The following is a 14,313-nucleotide window of genomic DNA, read 5'->3' as shown; positions in this document are numbered from 1 at the left end:
ATGTTTTACCAACTGAACCAGGCAGGTGCTCCTAATCTCTTTCTTTTGATTTGTATCTGAAACTTTCAACTTTTTTCTCTATCTAGACCAACAAGAAGAGTTCGGTTTGAACTCTTTAATAATATTACTACTAATAATAATACTTTAATGATGTGCGAAATGATATTGCAATATTAAAATTGTGCTATGGATAAATGCTGAAAGTTGAGTGTCCTATGGGTTATGGGGAGAAACATAGGGAAGCTTCTTGGTAGAGTAGGGGGTTAGTGATTGGAGGAAAAGGAGGGGAACCCACAGAATTCTGTGTTTCATCTTTTGTTGTGGGTAAATGGTTAGGCATTGCAATTAATCTTTTCATTAAAATTCACTGTTCTGTGTGTGATGTCTTCTAGAGTCCTACAGGAATCACGGGAATCCTAGAACTCTTGGGTTCCTGCCACATCCAGCACTGTCTCTGCTCTGGCTTTACCGTGGTTGGTGTAGTTTAGGTCCTTTTGGTTATTATGCTGTGGTGTAACACTGGGCTTCCCCGCTGGTCAGTCACAAGGCTGTAGCTCCCTTCTCTGTCTTTCTTATCTCCTCATTTGGGAAACTAAAAAGTTAAAACTATATTTAAAAAAATAAAGACAGAATTCCCTGCTTTGGGTTAGGGACCTGTGGTCACCTTACATAATGCCAAGGGAAGGCCAAAGAAAGAAGTGTTCATATTGAGGATTATATTAAAGAAAGAAGTGTTCATATTGAGGATTATATTAAAGATAAACATGGAAATCATTCATATTGCGATAATTTGAAAAGGAAGTGTAGTATATGATGTGGTTTTAAGTAAGAATATATTTCAGTGTCTCATAGTAGTTAAAGGTACTGTTAATTTATATGGGATCTCAAGAGAAAAATTCTGGTTGTATATTTTGTTTGAAATCTGAGTGAATAGACATAAATTACTTTGTGATAGATTTGTATAACTAGGTTTATCTCTCCCTCTGCCCAAAGATATCTCACATTGGAGGGAAACCTCTAGGATGACCATGGTAGTTTTGAAATTTGCAAGGTTTGACCTTAAAGGACCTGCCCTCTGCTTTGGAAGTTCATCTCTCAGATACTGTGGTCAGTTGTGCTAGTTTCTTTCTACTGATGCTGATGCCACTGCTGCACTGCCAGCACACCCAGTCAGAAGACTGTCTGCTGGGACTAGGGCTGCTATCTCAGTGTGTGCTATGTGGAGGGCTGGGATTATCACCATTTTACAGAGGAAGAAAATGCTGTCCAGAAGAGGTTAAGTAATGGCCTGAGGTCTCCCTCCTAGTGGTGGTGTTGGGCTTCCAATCTAGGGCTCCCAGCTTCAGTGCCTGCTTTCAGTACCATTCTTCTGCAGTATTTAAATGCCTTATATGTGAAATAAAAGGAACTGATTTTTAAAATTTCTTACCTTTTTCCTTAGAAATATTAATAGAATTTTTATCATAACAATATCAGTAATATAGAAAAGTAGAGAAAGAAAGGTAAACTCACCATTTTTCATAGCTTGAGACAGTCAGTAAATATGAAAATAATGTGTTATGTACAGTTCTTGCTGTGAGAGCACTTAAGTAGAGAATGTGTGTTTAGGAGTTGTGTATGGGGATCCCTGGGTGGCGCAGCGGTTTAGCGCCTGTCTTTGGCCCAGGGCGTGATCCTGGAGACCCGGGATCGAATCCCTTGTCGGGCTCCCGGAGTATGGAGCCTGCTTCTCCCTCTGCCTGTGTCTCTGCCTCTCTCTCTCTCTCTCTCTGTGTGACTATCATAAATAAATAAATAAAATTAAAAAAAAAAAAAAAGGAGTTGTGTATGTATCTCCATTGGTCAGTTTTCTTTGTCCAGTGCTGAGTTCAGTTACCTTCAGGAGTATAGGTTTTTTTTTTTTAAATTTACGATTTTATGTATGTATGTATGAATGAATGAATGAGAGTGAGAGAAAGAGCACAAGCCAGGGTGGGGACAGGGAAAGGGAGAAGCAGACTCCCCGCTGAGCAAGGAGCCTGACCTGGGACTCCATCCCAGGACCCTGGGATCATGACCTGAGCAGAAGGCAGACGCTTAACTGACTGAGCCACCCAGGCACCCCAGGAATATAATATTTTAATGTATCTTGACAAAGTCATGCAAATAAATTTCAGATCTAGCATTACCACATTGACTACTTAAGTTGTTGAATGTAGTATACTATCTGATAGTGGCTAATAACTTTATACATATGTTTGCCTATAGTTAAGGATCTGGAGTTTGTTATGCTATTAGACATTCTTTTGTTATTTTAAACTAAAATTGTTGAATCTGAAGTCAGTTAAGTTTTTCAGATAATTATGGGAAAAGACAGTTGCAAACGTATATTAAATGTTAGTGATAGCTTGTTTACAGAATCCCAAATCTCCGTTGTTTTATTTATTTTTGTTTTTTTTTCTGTTGTTTTATTTTTATTTATACTTTGATTTGAAGACTTTCCAGTGCCTTTTCTTTTTCATTTTCTATTGATGTAAGAATAGATTGGCTGATTTTTTTGTTTTTGTATTTTTTGGTGTTTTTAAAATTCTCTCGTCTCCCTCTTAAAACATGACTCTTTATACTTGATACTGTAGTCTAGCCATTGGCTCACATGTGGGGGCTACTGCCTCCTTTGAAAGGGTCACTGTCCTTTCTTAGGAAGCTTCACCAGGTGTCTTTAAAAATCAGCTGCCCTTTCTTCCCACCTGACCCGCTGCCTAGCCAAATCCCTCCCTGTCTTTGAAGGAATTACATATAAACTCTCATGGCAGTATTTCTTTTCTTGTCCCTTTTGTATATGTGTCCATCCAAATTATCTTCATTTCTCAACATGAAGGTACTTTTTGCTACAGTGCTAGCTCACCTAACTGGAACTTGCCCCCCGCCCCTCAATCTGTTCTAGAACACAGCCGAAAATGACAAAACAAGCATGCAGAACCCAGATGACCAGGCCGTTTCTTTGTAGGAGTCAGAATATTACCACCTTCTGTAATGTTCCCTGAGGCTGTCACTTAATTGCAAGGACAGGATAGTAATTGATGTTCATAATGATTTCCCTGGGCCATTAATAAAAGCAACTTTAATATACTCAAGATCAGGGTTTGGAAAGATTTCCATCCAGATTGGGCTTTTAAAGAAAAAAAAAGATGTGTGCATCAAAACGACTCAATAATTGGGGAGTGGAGACTAAAGTTTTACGTGCTGTTTATTTTGATTATGCTTCTTTGTAGTAAGTTAAATCTGTACATTCTCTGCTACTGAGGCACAATTGTCCTTAAAGGGAATGTTGTTCCAGATAAGATAGCTCCAACCTAAGAAAGGCATAATTCTATATTGAGGTCTTTAATTTTAAATTCTTGAGGGAATAGAAGTACTGTCTTCTTATTAAATTGCAAATCTGGGCTAATCTCATAACACATATTCCTGTGCTTTCACTGCCTGCCTGCTCATCCACAGCCCTAATCACAGAAGGGAGGAAGATGTTGACTCTAAAGAGAAATACTAGTTACAAGGATGAAATGTGCAAAAATATGAATCTGCTTACCTCACATTTAGTTGGGCTGTGGAGGAGTGTGAAGGGAAAAGCAGGCGTGTGATGGGGCCATGCATTATTCCTGCTCTGTTGTAAGGAGATGCTACAAGACTGCAGTGTTTCCTGAAGTACTCTGAGCTCTCTCAAGTTAATTATATGGTTCCTTATCTTTTTTTTTTTTTTTTATGGTTCCTTATCTTAAATGGCTTATGGAGTGCTGTCTGGGTAATATGCCTCTCTTCTTTGGTTGAGTTTTGGAATTTTCACAGACACTTCCTAGAAGAGAGCACTCTGGAATGGGGACACTGTGGTTTTGGGTTTAGAGTGAAGACCTGGTGAAGCTTGTCTTTGCCTTTGTGGTGGATGGATATGGAACCTTAGAAAGAGTGGTCAGTGGCTGAGCTCATACCATTTACCACATGGTCATGTAGGTTAGGTTCATTTATGTTCTTTAAAATAAGGAAATATAAGGTGGAGCAGATTAGAATTTTAAAAAATGTTTTAATCTTTATTTATTACAGCAGTTTTAGGTTCATAGCAAAATTGAGAGGAAGGTACTGAGATTTCTACGTACCTCTTGCTTTCACATGTGCATAACCTCCTCCATTATGACATCCTCCACCAGAGTGGCACATTTTGTATAGTTGATCAGCCTACATTGGTTCATCATCATCACTCAGAGTCCATAGTTTTCATCAAGATTGCTCTGATGGTGTACATTCTGTGGGTTTGGACAAGTGTATAATGACCTGCATTCATCAGTATGGTGTAGTAGAGAGTAGGTTAACTTCAATAAAATCCTCTGTGCTCCGCCTGTTCACTTTCCTTCCTTCTGTTGGAATTTTTAAGTTGAACTCTGTGTGATGTGAAAAGATATCCTGGGGAGAAAATAGACACATCAGGGCATAGCCTCACTGGTGTGTGTCCTTCCTGCTCTCTGGGTATATTTTCTTGTCTGTAAAATCAGCTGTTTTGTTCAACTAGGCTTGCCTATCCCTTTCAGCTCCTGAACACTTCAGAACATAAATTCTTTGTTTTTATTATAAACATATTTGACATTTCTTGGAATTTATGTGTTGTGTTATGAATCTAACCGTCACACATCAAAAACCCCAGCTAAGACAATGAGTGCATATGTTACTGTAAGTAAATATTGTATGGTCCAAAAAGGATAGGAGAGCTTGAATTTGGGCTTTTTAATACAAGCTTGGAAAAGTGATTACCAAACTTCGGAATGCATAAAAATCACTAGAGACTGTCTTAAAAAGTCATGGGTTCCTATACCCTGCTTATGGAATTCTCATATATGGGTCTGGGATGGCGCCTGGAAATCTGTACATCATGGGTAAAAGTGAGTGATTTTTGTAATTGAATCTGACCTGCTTAATAGAAACACTTGACATCCCTCTCTCATGGTAAGCCTCTTGTATCTAAAATATTACATCTGCAAACCAGCGAACCACTGCTAAAAAATGATTAAGATCAAATAACAACTCCCAGGTTGGATGGGAGTGAGGGGCAGCTAGTTGTTGCCCCTTCTGTGGCAGGCACACACATCACCATGTTGGAAAGCCTTCTTCTGACTTGGGGAGAGATTGGCTTTTTCTTGGTTTGGTGCAGAGTATGAAAAGCTCCTTTTTTCTTCCAAGTTGGGAGAGAGTTGATATAGTTTTATGACACAGTGATGGCCCTTTAACAACACCTTTTGTACTTCATGCCAAAGCAATTGGTGTCACGTTGAACTGTTTCTTAAGTGTTTCTGCTACAGAGTGTACAGTGTTTCTCTGTCACCATGTTAGTGCTCCTTGAGGACTTTTTTTACCCCTCTAAATTGTAAACTTCTTGATGGAAGATGCAGTGTTTTATCTCCTCTGGCAGCACAGAGCATGTCCTGGGCACTGGTTAAGTATAGTCAGCCTTCAGCTTACAGAGTTTTGGCATTGATAGGTTTTTCTTTTAAGCAGAGAGAAAACCAGTATCAGGAAGTTAATCTCTGGTTTTTTTTTTTTTTTAAGATTTTATTTATTCGAGAGAGAGAGAGAGAGAGAGACAGGCAGAGGGAACAGCAGACTCCATGCAGGGAGCCCAACGTGGGACTTGATCCCGGGCCCCCAGGACCATGCTCTGGGCCGAAGGCTGTGCTAAACCGCTGAGCCACCCGGGCTGTCCAATCTCTGGAGTTTTTGTTTCAGGTTAGACTCATCAAAAAGAAAAAGCATTCTGATCTCCAATATGTATTGAAAGAACATTTATGGTGAGATAAAGGAAGGCACAAACAAGCCTGTTTGTTACCTGTCGCAGAAAGCCAAGGATCGAGGCTCTGAATGTATTCACATATGCCTTCAGATTTCCTAAATAATTCCTTTGGGATGTTCTTTCATTGACCTTTTCTGATTTATCATAGGAGAGGAAAATCCAGGGATTCAGAGTAGGTTTTTATTATTGGTTACTATATTGCCATGTTTGATTATAATCACTTAAAATATCTATGTTATAGAATGGTATACTTGGCAGCTCCTCTATGTAAGTTGGTTTAATGAGATGATTGTGATCATTTGTATTCTAAAGTTTACAGCTTTGTATAGGGAACAAGTCTGGGTGTGAATCTTGAGCTGATTAACTTAACCACTTAACCCTCTCAAAGCTTTAGTTTCTCTGTCCGTGAAATGAGGACATTGGTACATATGTTGGGTTGTATCAGGAGTAAATGAAAGTGCATAGAAAGTGCTTTGTTCACTACATGCTCCAAGAGTGGGGACATCCTGGTGCCTTGTATCCTGTTCTTACAGTCCTGTCTTTAGTACTGGCATGCTTCCCAGGTGTCACAAGGGTCTTGCTTGCTGGAGTTCAGGCTAAAAAGTGTGCACCCCTCTGGGTTGTTGAGAGAAGAAAATATTTGTTGTTCCTGAATTATGTTTACTTACCCTGAAGAGTGTCATAAATTTAATAGAATTTTCTTCTCCAATAATATATCTACTCTCGAAGGCTGAGTGAGTGCAAAACCTTTATGATTCTGTAAAGAAAGGTCAGAATTAAGTAGGAAGTTCTGTGTGCAGAAATAGAGCTGCTAAGTTGTAGTGCATACCCTTGTTAAGATATGAGATGGTGATGCCATACAATGACAAAGGATGATTGATGTTGAACAGCAGCATGACCATCCCCAAGGAGATGAGTCCTGAGTTAAGGACTTTGTCTTTCATTTCTTCAAATCATTTTCACCCCCTGAGTTTCTTCTTGTAAATGAGACCATCAGATTTTGCCTTTCAGTGAGCATACATGTTCATCAGATTGTAGTCTAATGGAGTTACCTGAGGTCTAGGTAACATGAGTTAGTTCCTAGCAGTTGGTCAGTTGGTGATATTACATCTTTTTCCTCTTGGGATTTAAAAGCTTCCCTAGAATGCTGTTCCTTCTACCACTTAGCTTCTCTTTGTGGGTTAGGACAGGCTTCATTAGAGGACAGGCTGCCACCATGCCCTGCATTTTAAAACCATGAAGTATATGTGTGTTGTGTTTTTTTTTCTTGGAACATATATCACAAATGTAATGCATATTTGCAGATGCAAGGTGGCAATTTTGACTCTGTTAGAAACACGAAGATGAGTTAGAAATTAGGGCATTTTCCTTAGCTTGAATGTCTGCCAAGAAAGTTTGAGTTTTCCTTTAAAAAAAGGAAACATTCCTTTTCCCCCTTTAAAGACCAAAAATGAATCAGATGCCACAAAGTTTACTCTACTAAAGGGGACAATTCTGGCTAGTGTGAGCCAATTTGACTTTGTGTGAAATAATATTTATTGCAGTAACAATTTTAATTTCAAATCATGGTAACCCTTTGAAGACACTGAGGGGAAGTATTTAAGCTGTTTCTTTAAAAACAAAAAGGCCCTCAATAGCAGGAACTTGACCAGCTGGTAGATATGGTAGGAGTGAATCCCTTGCATTTTATATAATCATTATGGAAAGAGAATCCCACTACCATAGTACCATGGGCAGATAACACTCACTTTAGAGTTCTTCATCTATAGAATAGGATAATGGCCTGTTTTGCTGGCCTTTATAAGATTTTTCAGGCACTACTAAGAAAATAGCTGTGAATAGTATTTGGGGGGGCTTTTCCTCATTGGATGCCTTGTTAAGTGCATTAATGTTCACCTGGTGCCTTATAAATAAAACCAGGGGCCTTTAGTCTCTTCCTTCTGGCATTTTATAACGCTGGATGGGACACCATGTCCAAGAAATGCAGGCAATAGGCCAAGAGAAACAGGTTCATAATGGATGTTAGGTATGTATATTTAATACTGACCAAGTCATATACTGAGGTGTTCTAAAAGTGGATGATACAATAGAAAGAAAGGTTCTATTAAGTTCCAAACCTCTCCATGTGCAGGCGAGGCATTTAAGTGACACAGCATGCTGGATGCAGTCTCAGATAAAGGAAAGTGATCATATTGGTCATCATAGGGAGCAGACTGCATGAAGCAGCCTTTAAGAGGTGGTATAAAGGTCAGAGTGAAATGATATAGTAGATGTGTAGCCTCAGACTTCAGTGAAATAATGTCTTTTCTTATATCTTTGACCCCTAGCACAATACAGTTGGTTATGATTATGTGTATTTTCTCTTCAAGTACTACTGAAGGCCATTTGTTACACCTCTAAAGTGATGCCAAAGGGGCATGGGTAGGGCCTTCCTGATGGGTGGGGGCACCTGGCTTTTGTGGATCTAAGTTTGTAACCAACCCTGAGAGGAACCTTTAATATATTCTCTCTGGGGTAGTAATTGCGTAAATCACAGACAGATTTTTATCCTTTCAAACAACTCTTCATATGACCTCCATGTGCAATTATAGGTGTAAAGATGTTTGGTACATTTCAGTCCCAGCTGTAGTTTTTCTCCTTGGGCTGTTTGCTCACCATTTTGGTTCTTTTTTGCAAAGATGACCCATCTGAGTAGATAGATTATTATTTCTGTTTCAAATTTAGAGGTTTTCTCTTAGTTTGTTGGTTTCTTTTTAAAAAATAATCAGGGTAGTACATTACTTTAGCACCCCAATGCCTTTCCCCTGTTGGCCATGCCTTTTGAAAATATGAGAAATGGGGATGCCTGGGTGGCTCAGTGGTTGAGCATTTGCCTTTGGCTCAGGGCGTGATCCTGGGGTCCTGGGATCGGGTCCCACATTAGGCTCCCTGCGTGGAGCCTGCTTCTCCCTCTGCCTCTGCCTCTGCCTCTGCCTCTGTCTCTGCCTGTGCACGCGCGCGTGCGTGTGTGATGAATAAATAAATAAATAAATAAATAAATAAATAAAATCTTTAAAAAGAAAGAGAAAAAAAAATGGGCCTAAATAGACTAGGGTTACGGTAGTTACAAGGTGAATTAAGGAGAAAGGGTTATTAGCATGGACCTCTGGTGGGAGTGGAGAGAGGAGGACTCTCATCTTAGAGCCCATTATATGCCAGATATGATGACTAGGGCATTATATACTTTAGGTTCTTTATTTATGGCCTGCTTATTCTAAAAAGGGCATTGGGATCCTACAGTGATCCTAGGAAGCTTGTGAAAGTTAAGCAGCTTTCCCAAGGAAATACAGTAATGAAGTGGTGTCAGAGAAATGAAAGCCAAACACTGCCAGGATCTCAAATTTCATTTCTTTCAGTATGTTGGCTTGTTTCTTAGAAAGGAGAGGGACAGAATTCTTAGACAATTTCCTAATTTAAATTTAACTTTAAAATGGACGTAATTTTTGGAAGACCTGATATACATTAATGAAGACTAATGCCTTTGTGTGGTCCATCCTCTAACACAAAAATAATTGATTAGTTGTTAGGTACTGATTCTCTCTAATCCCCTAGTAAGGGAAGCTCACATTCCGTGAAAGCAAACACTGAGTGAATTCACACCTCTAAGCTTTTATGCTGTCAAATTGCTAAGTCTTGAGAATACTCTGTGGTCTTGAGTTCAGGCATAGAGGGAAATACTGCTATATTACATAAACTTCTGGAGTGGTTTTTTTCCACGGCCCATGGATTTTCTTCATCTGTAAGGATCTTATGTTATCATATCAGATTCTGAGAAGACCTTCCCCTCCCCCACATATCACCTAACACATTCCCAGGGTAGTGCTATTTACCTCTTAAAAAGAGCAGATCTGGGGGCAATTTTCTTCTGACATTTTCTCTCATCATTTGGTTCTGTCAGCAAGAAATTTGCTTTAGTAATTTGGAAATAACCTCGCTACAGGAAGAGTAACCAGGTATGTGTTTCCAGTTATGAGGACTGCCTGGGTGCTCAGGAGATAGATGATCTTTGTGTTCCTTATACAGAAAGTACTATAAGATTACTCAATACTGTTGTCTGAAGTTTTCCTCTTTGCTTTTGGATTTGAGAAAATCACAGTTTGGCTTCATGGTTGTGTTAACCAGTCATAATCATGGGATTTTTAAAAATTTTTAAAAGATTTTATTTTATTTATTCCTGAGAGCTACATAGAGAGAGGCAGAGACCTAGGCAGAGGGAGAAGCAGGCTCCATGCATGGAGCCCGATGCGGAACTCCTTGGGACCCCAGGATCATGCCCTGAGCTAAGGCAAACGCTCAACCGCTGAGCCACCCAGGCGTCCCTACGCAGACATTTTAAATGAGTAATTCAGGGATGGGCATTATCAAAAGATACTGAATCTTGGACAGACAGGTAGGAAAAAATGGCAATAGAATCAGAAGTGTGGGAGCCCATATAATATTCATAAATTACTACTTTCTGACACACAATTGTATTCCACTCTGTGTATCTGTGAGATGGAATTTCTGTAGATGTCGAGTGGCTTCTTAGATCATTTTGTGTGCTGTATGGTAACCTGTATGCAGGGCAGCATTTTCTTTCAGGATTGTGGGTTACTCAGCCGTGAATGCAGGAGGGAGTGCCAGACTGTCTGGGAGGGTTGTCTGAGGATGTTGGGGAAGATGTGATGATGGAGTACTGAAGGCACAGTTGAGGGGACAGTTTATGTTTGCCAAGGCTGGCCACACTAGAAAAGCATGCTTGTGGAATGGTAGCTGGGGAATAGCTGACAGGGTTCCTTGGGCTGTGGACCGATGTGGGACCAGCCTGCTCCCCTCAGAAGCAGAACTTAAGACTGCTTGAACTGCAAGTGTGTGTTTGTTTTTGGAATGGTGCCCCCCTTTTTATGGTGGCACTTTTGAAGACCAGGAAGGTAGTTCAGTTTAGAGGGAGGTGGTGGCATCTGCAGGTCGGTGAGAGTTGGGATAAGGTTCTTGGCCTGTGGATTTTATTTGTCCTGGTTACCTGTAGAGTTGTGTAACTCCTGCTCATGAACTGCTGGGCCATTGCAGGACTCCACACCACCGTGACCACATACAGTTGAGATGTATTTGTAATACAGTGTCATTTTCATGGTGGTGTTTTGTCCTAGATGCAACTTGAGTTCCTTGATAAGCTTTCCAGACTAACTGGAGAGATTTCCTCAGGTTTCAAGTTCTAAAGTTCATAACTGTTCATCATGAGACCACAAGAGAGGCAGGCTCTTAGGAGATACGGGAACATTCTTTCTGTTTTACATTTGTTGAAGAAGAACCATTGTCCACAAAGTCCTGAAGTAAATCAAGCTCAGGAGATCTGGGTAGCTCTGTGTTACTCGCCGGAGAAATGGCCATCAGGGCACTGCAAAGAGTGGATGGAAAGGTCAGGGCTGACAGGAATTAAATCTAGTCCTGTGCACCTGGGTGAGAGAATGACCTCACATTGGTTTGAAATGCTCAGGGATAGAAATAATGAGTTTTAGGGATCCCTGGGTGGCGCAGCGGTTCGGCGCCTGCCTTTGGCCCAGGGCGCGATCCTGGAGACCCGGGATCGAATCCCACATCGGGCTCCCCGTACATGGAGCCTGCTTCTCCCTCTGCCTGTGTCTCTGCCTCTCTCTCTCTCTCTCTCTCTCTCTCTGACTATCATAAAAAAAAAATGAGTTTTAGGTCCTAGGTCAGAAATGATACTGTAGCTGTAAGAAGACTCTCTCCTTCTGCATCATCCCGATCTCTTTGTGCACTGCCTTATTTTGAGTAATTATTCTCAACCTCACTTTGGGACTGTAGAAAAGCTTCAAATAAGAAGCTTGATATAACTTTCATAAAATCAAGTAATGGGTCTTGGGAGTACACCAGGGAAAAGTGACTGCTATTCATTTTTAACAGTAAATATCTAGAGGCTTTTTTGGGTCATTTTATTTATGCAGAATGTTAAGAAAGAAAACTTGGCCAACCGGATGTATAGAAGAAAATATTATTTAAGTTGCTTAGGTTGAGAGGTAATGATATGTAAATTGAACCCAAGAAAGAAAGAAATTGATACTTTATCAAAACTTACTGTCTCTACTACTTGTTTTGTTTATTAAGTGTGGTTCATTGATGTTATAACCCATATTCTGCTGGAGAGCACGAGACTATTTCATCATCACTTTTGGGGAAAAGTACAAAAGAGATGATTTATTGAAACTGCAACCATTGTGTTCTAATGATCCTGCAAAAACGTGGTGCCAATTATCTTTCTTTTCTCTGTTTTTCAGGGTCGACATGTTAAAACAGGTCAGCTGGCGGCCATCAAAGTTATGGATGTCACTGAGGTATGGTTGGGTCACAAATAGTTTTAAAGAAATCATTATATAAAAAATAAGATCCTCCATCCCTCTAACCCCCAATGTAATAGTATTACTCTGTTTGTAGAATCGATCTTGAACAAATTGCCCCCCTGTGACATTGTGGGTTCATAAGGTCCAGCAGACTAGTTGGCTTAAATTGTTGCAGATGGTCCCCCAAGTAACTAGGAATCAGTAGCATTTTCTTAAAAAAAAACAAAAAACAAAAACCAAAAAAAAAAAACGGAGTGATGTCATCCTTGGCAACTTAATGGACCATAATTGGAAACATCTCTAATGGAAAAGTAAAGATTTGAGAAGGGCTCATGGAGGTCACATGGATAGGGAGATCGAGGGGGTGTGGGGTGGGGAAAGACTTCTCTAGGGTATTAGGCCACATTTGGGCCATTTCTTTTATTTTTAACATGGGGAAAGAAAACAGATCCAGCCAAGTTCCCAGAGGTTTGAAAACAGAAACATCTGCTAGAATGCTGAGCAGATTGTTGGCAAAATTTAGTAGCAAAAAATAGTTCTTGAAACGGTCACATGAGGATTTACTCTGTAGCTTTAGATGGGAAAGAGGAGAAATTAACTCACACAAAAGTAAGTGTATATGTCCCTGTGCATGTACATACATGCACAAGTCCATATTTAACTTTTTGAAGATAACCATAGACTGCAGTGAACCAAATCCATCTTACTTTAAATTATTTTTATCTGAAATTTTACTTTTCATTCTCATGGTTGCTTCTAACTTGCCTAATTATAAATAAGATTTACCATCATTATCATAGATTCTAGAGTTAGCTAGCAGCCGTGGGGATCTGGGATATCGTTTAAAAATTTTTTTCTTTTCTTTCTTTCTTTCTTTCTTTCTTTCTTTCTTTCTTTCTTTCTTTCTTTCTTTCTTTCTTTCGAGAAGAGGGTGGTGGGCAGAGGGAGAGGGCAGGAATCTCAAGCAGGGGCTCTATCTCATGACCCAGAGATCATGACCTGAGCCAAAATGAATGGTTGGACACTTAACCAGCTGAGCCACCCGGGCGTCCTTAATTGGGTATCTTTAAATCAGACAATAATATTCCCCAAATCTGGGGTTGATCTAGGGAGATAATGACTGAACTGATCTCAGATGTACAGTTGAGTATTCTAGAGAGATTTCCTCCATGGTCCTGTTCTACCCTTGGTCTCCCAAAACATGCTCATCTCCAATATGCATATTTGTTAGTACGAATTATATGTACTGCCGAAGCGAGCACTGTTAGTACGAATTAGAAAACACTGTTGCCTGTGGACTATGAGACAACTGATAGAACTTTATACAAATATTTGAAGATGTGACATTTTATGAAATGGCTGCTCTCATTTTTCTGCCACAGAGAATACTAGAGACTTTATAATGAAAAGGGACCCATTGCAGGCACCTGGGTAGCTCAGTGGTTGAGCGTCTGCCTTTGCTCGGGTTGTGGTCGCATGGTCCTGGGATCAAGTCCTGTGTCTGGGTCTCTGCGGGTATCCTGCTCCTCCCTCTGCCTGTGTCTCTGCCTCTCTCTCTCTCTCTGTGTCTCTCATGAATAAATGAACAAAATCTTTTTTATAAAAAAAATTAAAAGGACCCATTGCTTGGTTGAATGGCCTAAGGAATCTTGTAACATACTATGATAATGGACTGTTCTGTTGCCTTATAGTGACACTATCTTGGATGCTTTCCAGTTAAATATTATTTTTAAGATTATTTTAAAGAGTAGTGAAGGAGCAGAATTTCTAACCTAACTGTAATTTAAATACAGCAGTTAAGTTATTTCTGAAGTGCCCTCTGTGAATGGAATGATGGTTGGCACCTTCCTGTCAAGCCTCCATTCCTGCCACTGTGCATGATGCTGGTGCTGCATTGGGAAATGGTCTAGCTGGAGCCTCTGTTCTTTGGCATTTATTAACACACTTCCTGACTTACTTACTAGCAGATGAGACACCATTTTGAACGTAAGCTTTTGGAATTTTACAAAGCAGTTGGAAGTTCTGAGAGTTGCATTTCTTTTTTTTTCTTTCCATATACATATATGATTTTATTTATTGAGAGAGAGAGAGAGAGAGAGAGAGAGAGCTTGCAAGCATGTGCACATG

At 39.9% G+C, this 14,313-nt stretch overlaps 1 protein-coding gene across 50 annotated transcripts in view; it reads left to right on the top strand.

Moving 5' to 3' along the window:
• Positions 1 to 14,313, top strand: part of MAP4K4 (mitogen-activated protein kinase kinase kinase kinase 4) — a 189,681-nt gene that overhangs the window by 73,897 nt on the left and 101,471 nt on the right. For all 50 annotated transcript variants that reach the window (XM_041755967.1, XM_041755963.1, XM_041755974.1 and 47 more), the window contains exon 3: positions 12,124 to 12,180. In XM_041755967.1, the coding sequence (XP_041611901.1) occupies positions 12,124 to 12,180 (57 nt within the window). The remainder of the gene's footprint in view (positions 1 to 12,123; positions 12,181 to 14,313) is intronic.

Source organism: Vulpes lagopus, chromosome 5, assembly GCF_018345385.1.
Source record: "Vulpes lagopus strain Blue_001 chromosome 5, ASM1834538v1, whole genome shotgun sequence".
Taxonomy (NCBI): Eukaryota; Metazoa; Chordata; class Mammalia; order Carnivora; family Canidae; genus Vulpes; species Vulpes lagopus.
Note: the sequence above shows the minus strand (reverse complement) of the source record. Positions and strands in the feature narration are given on the sequence as shown.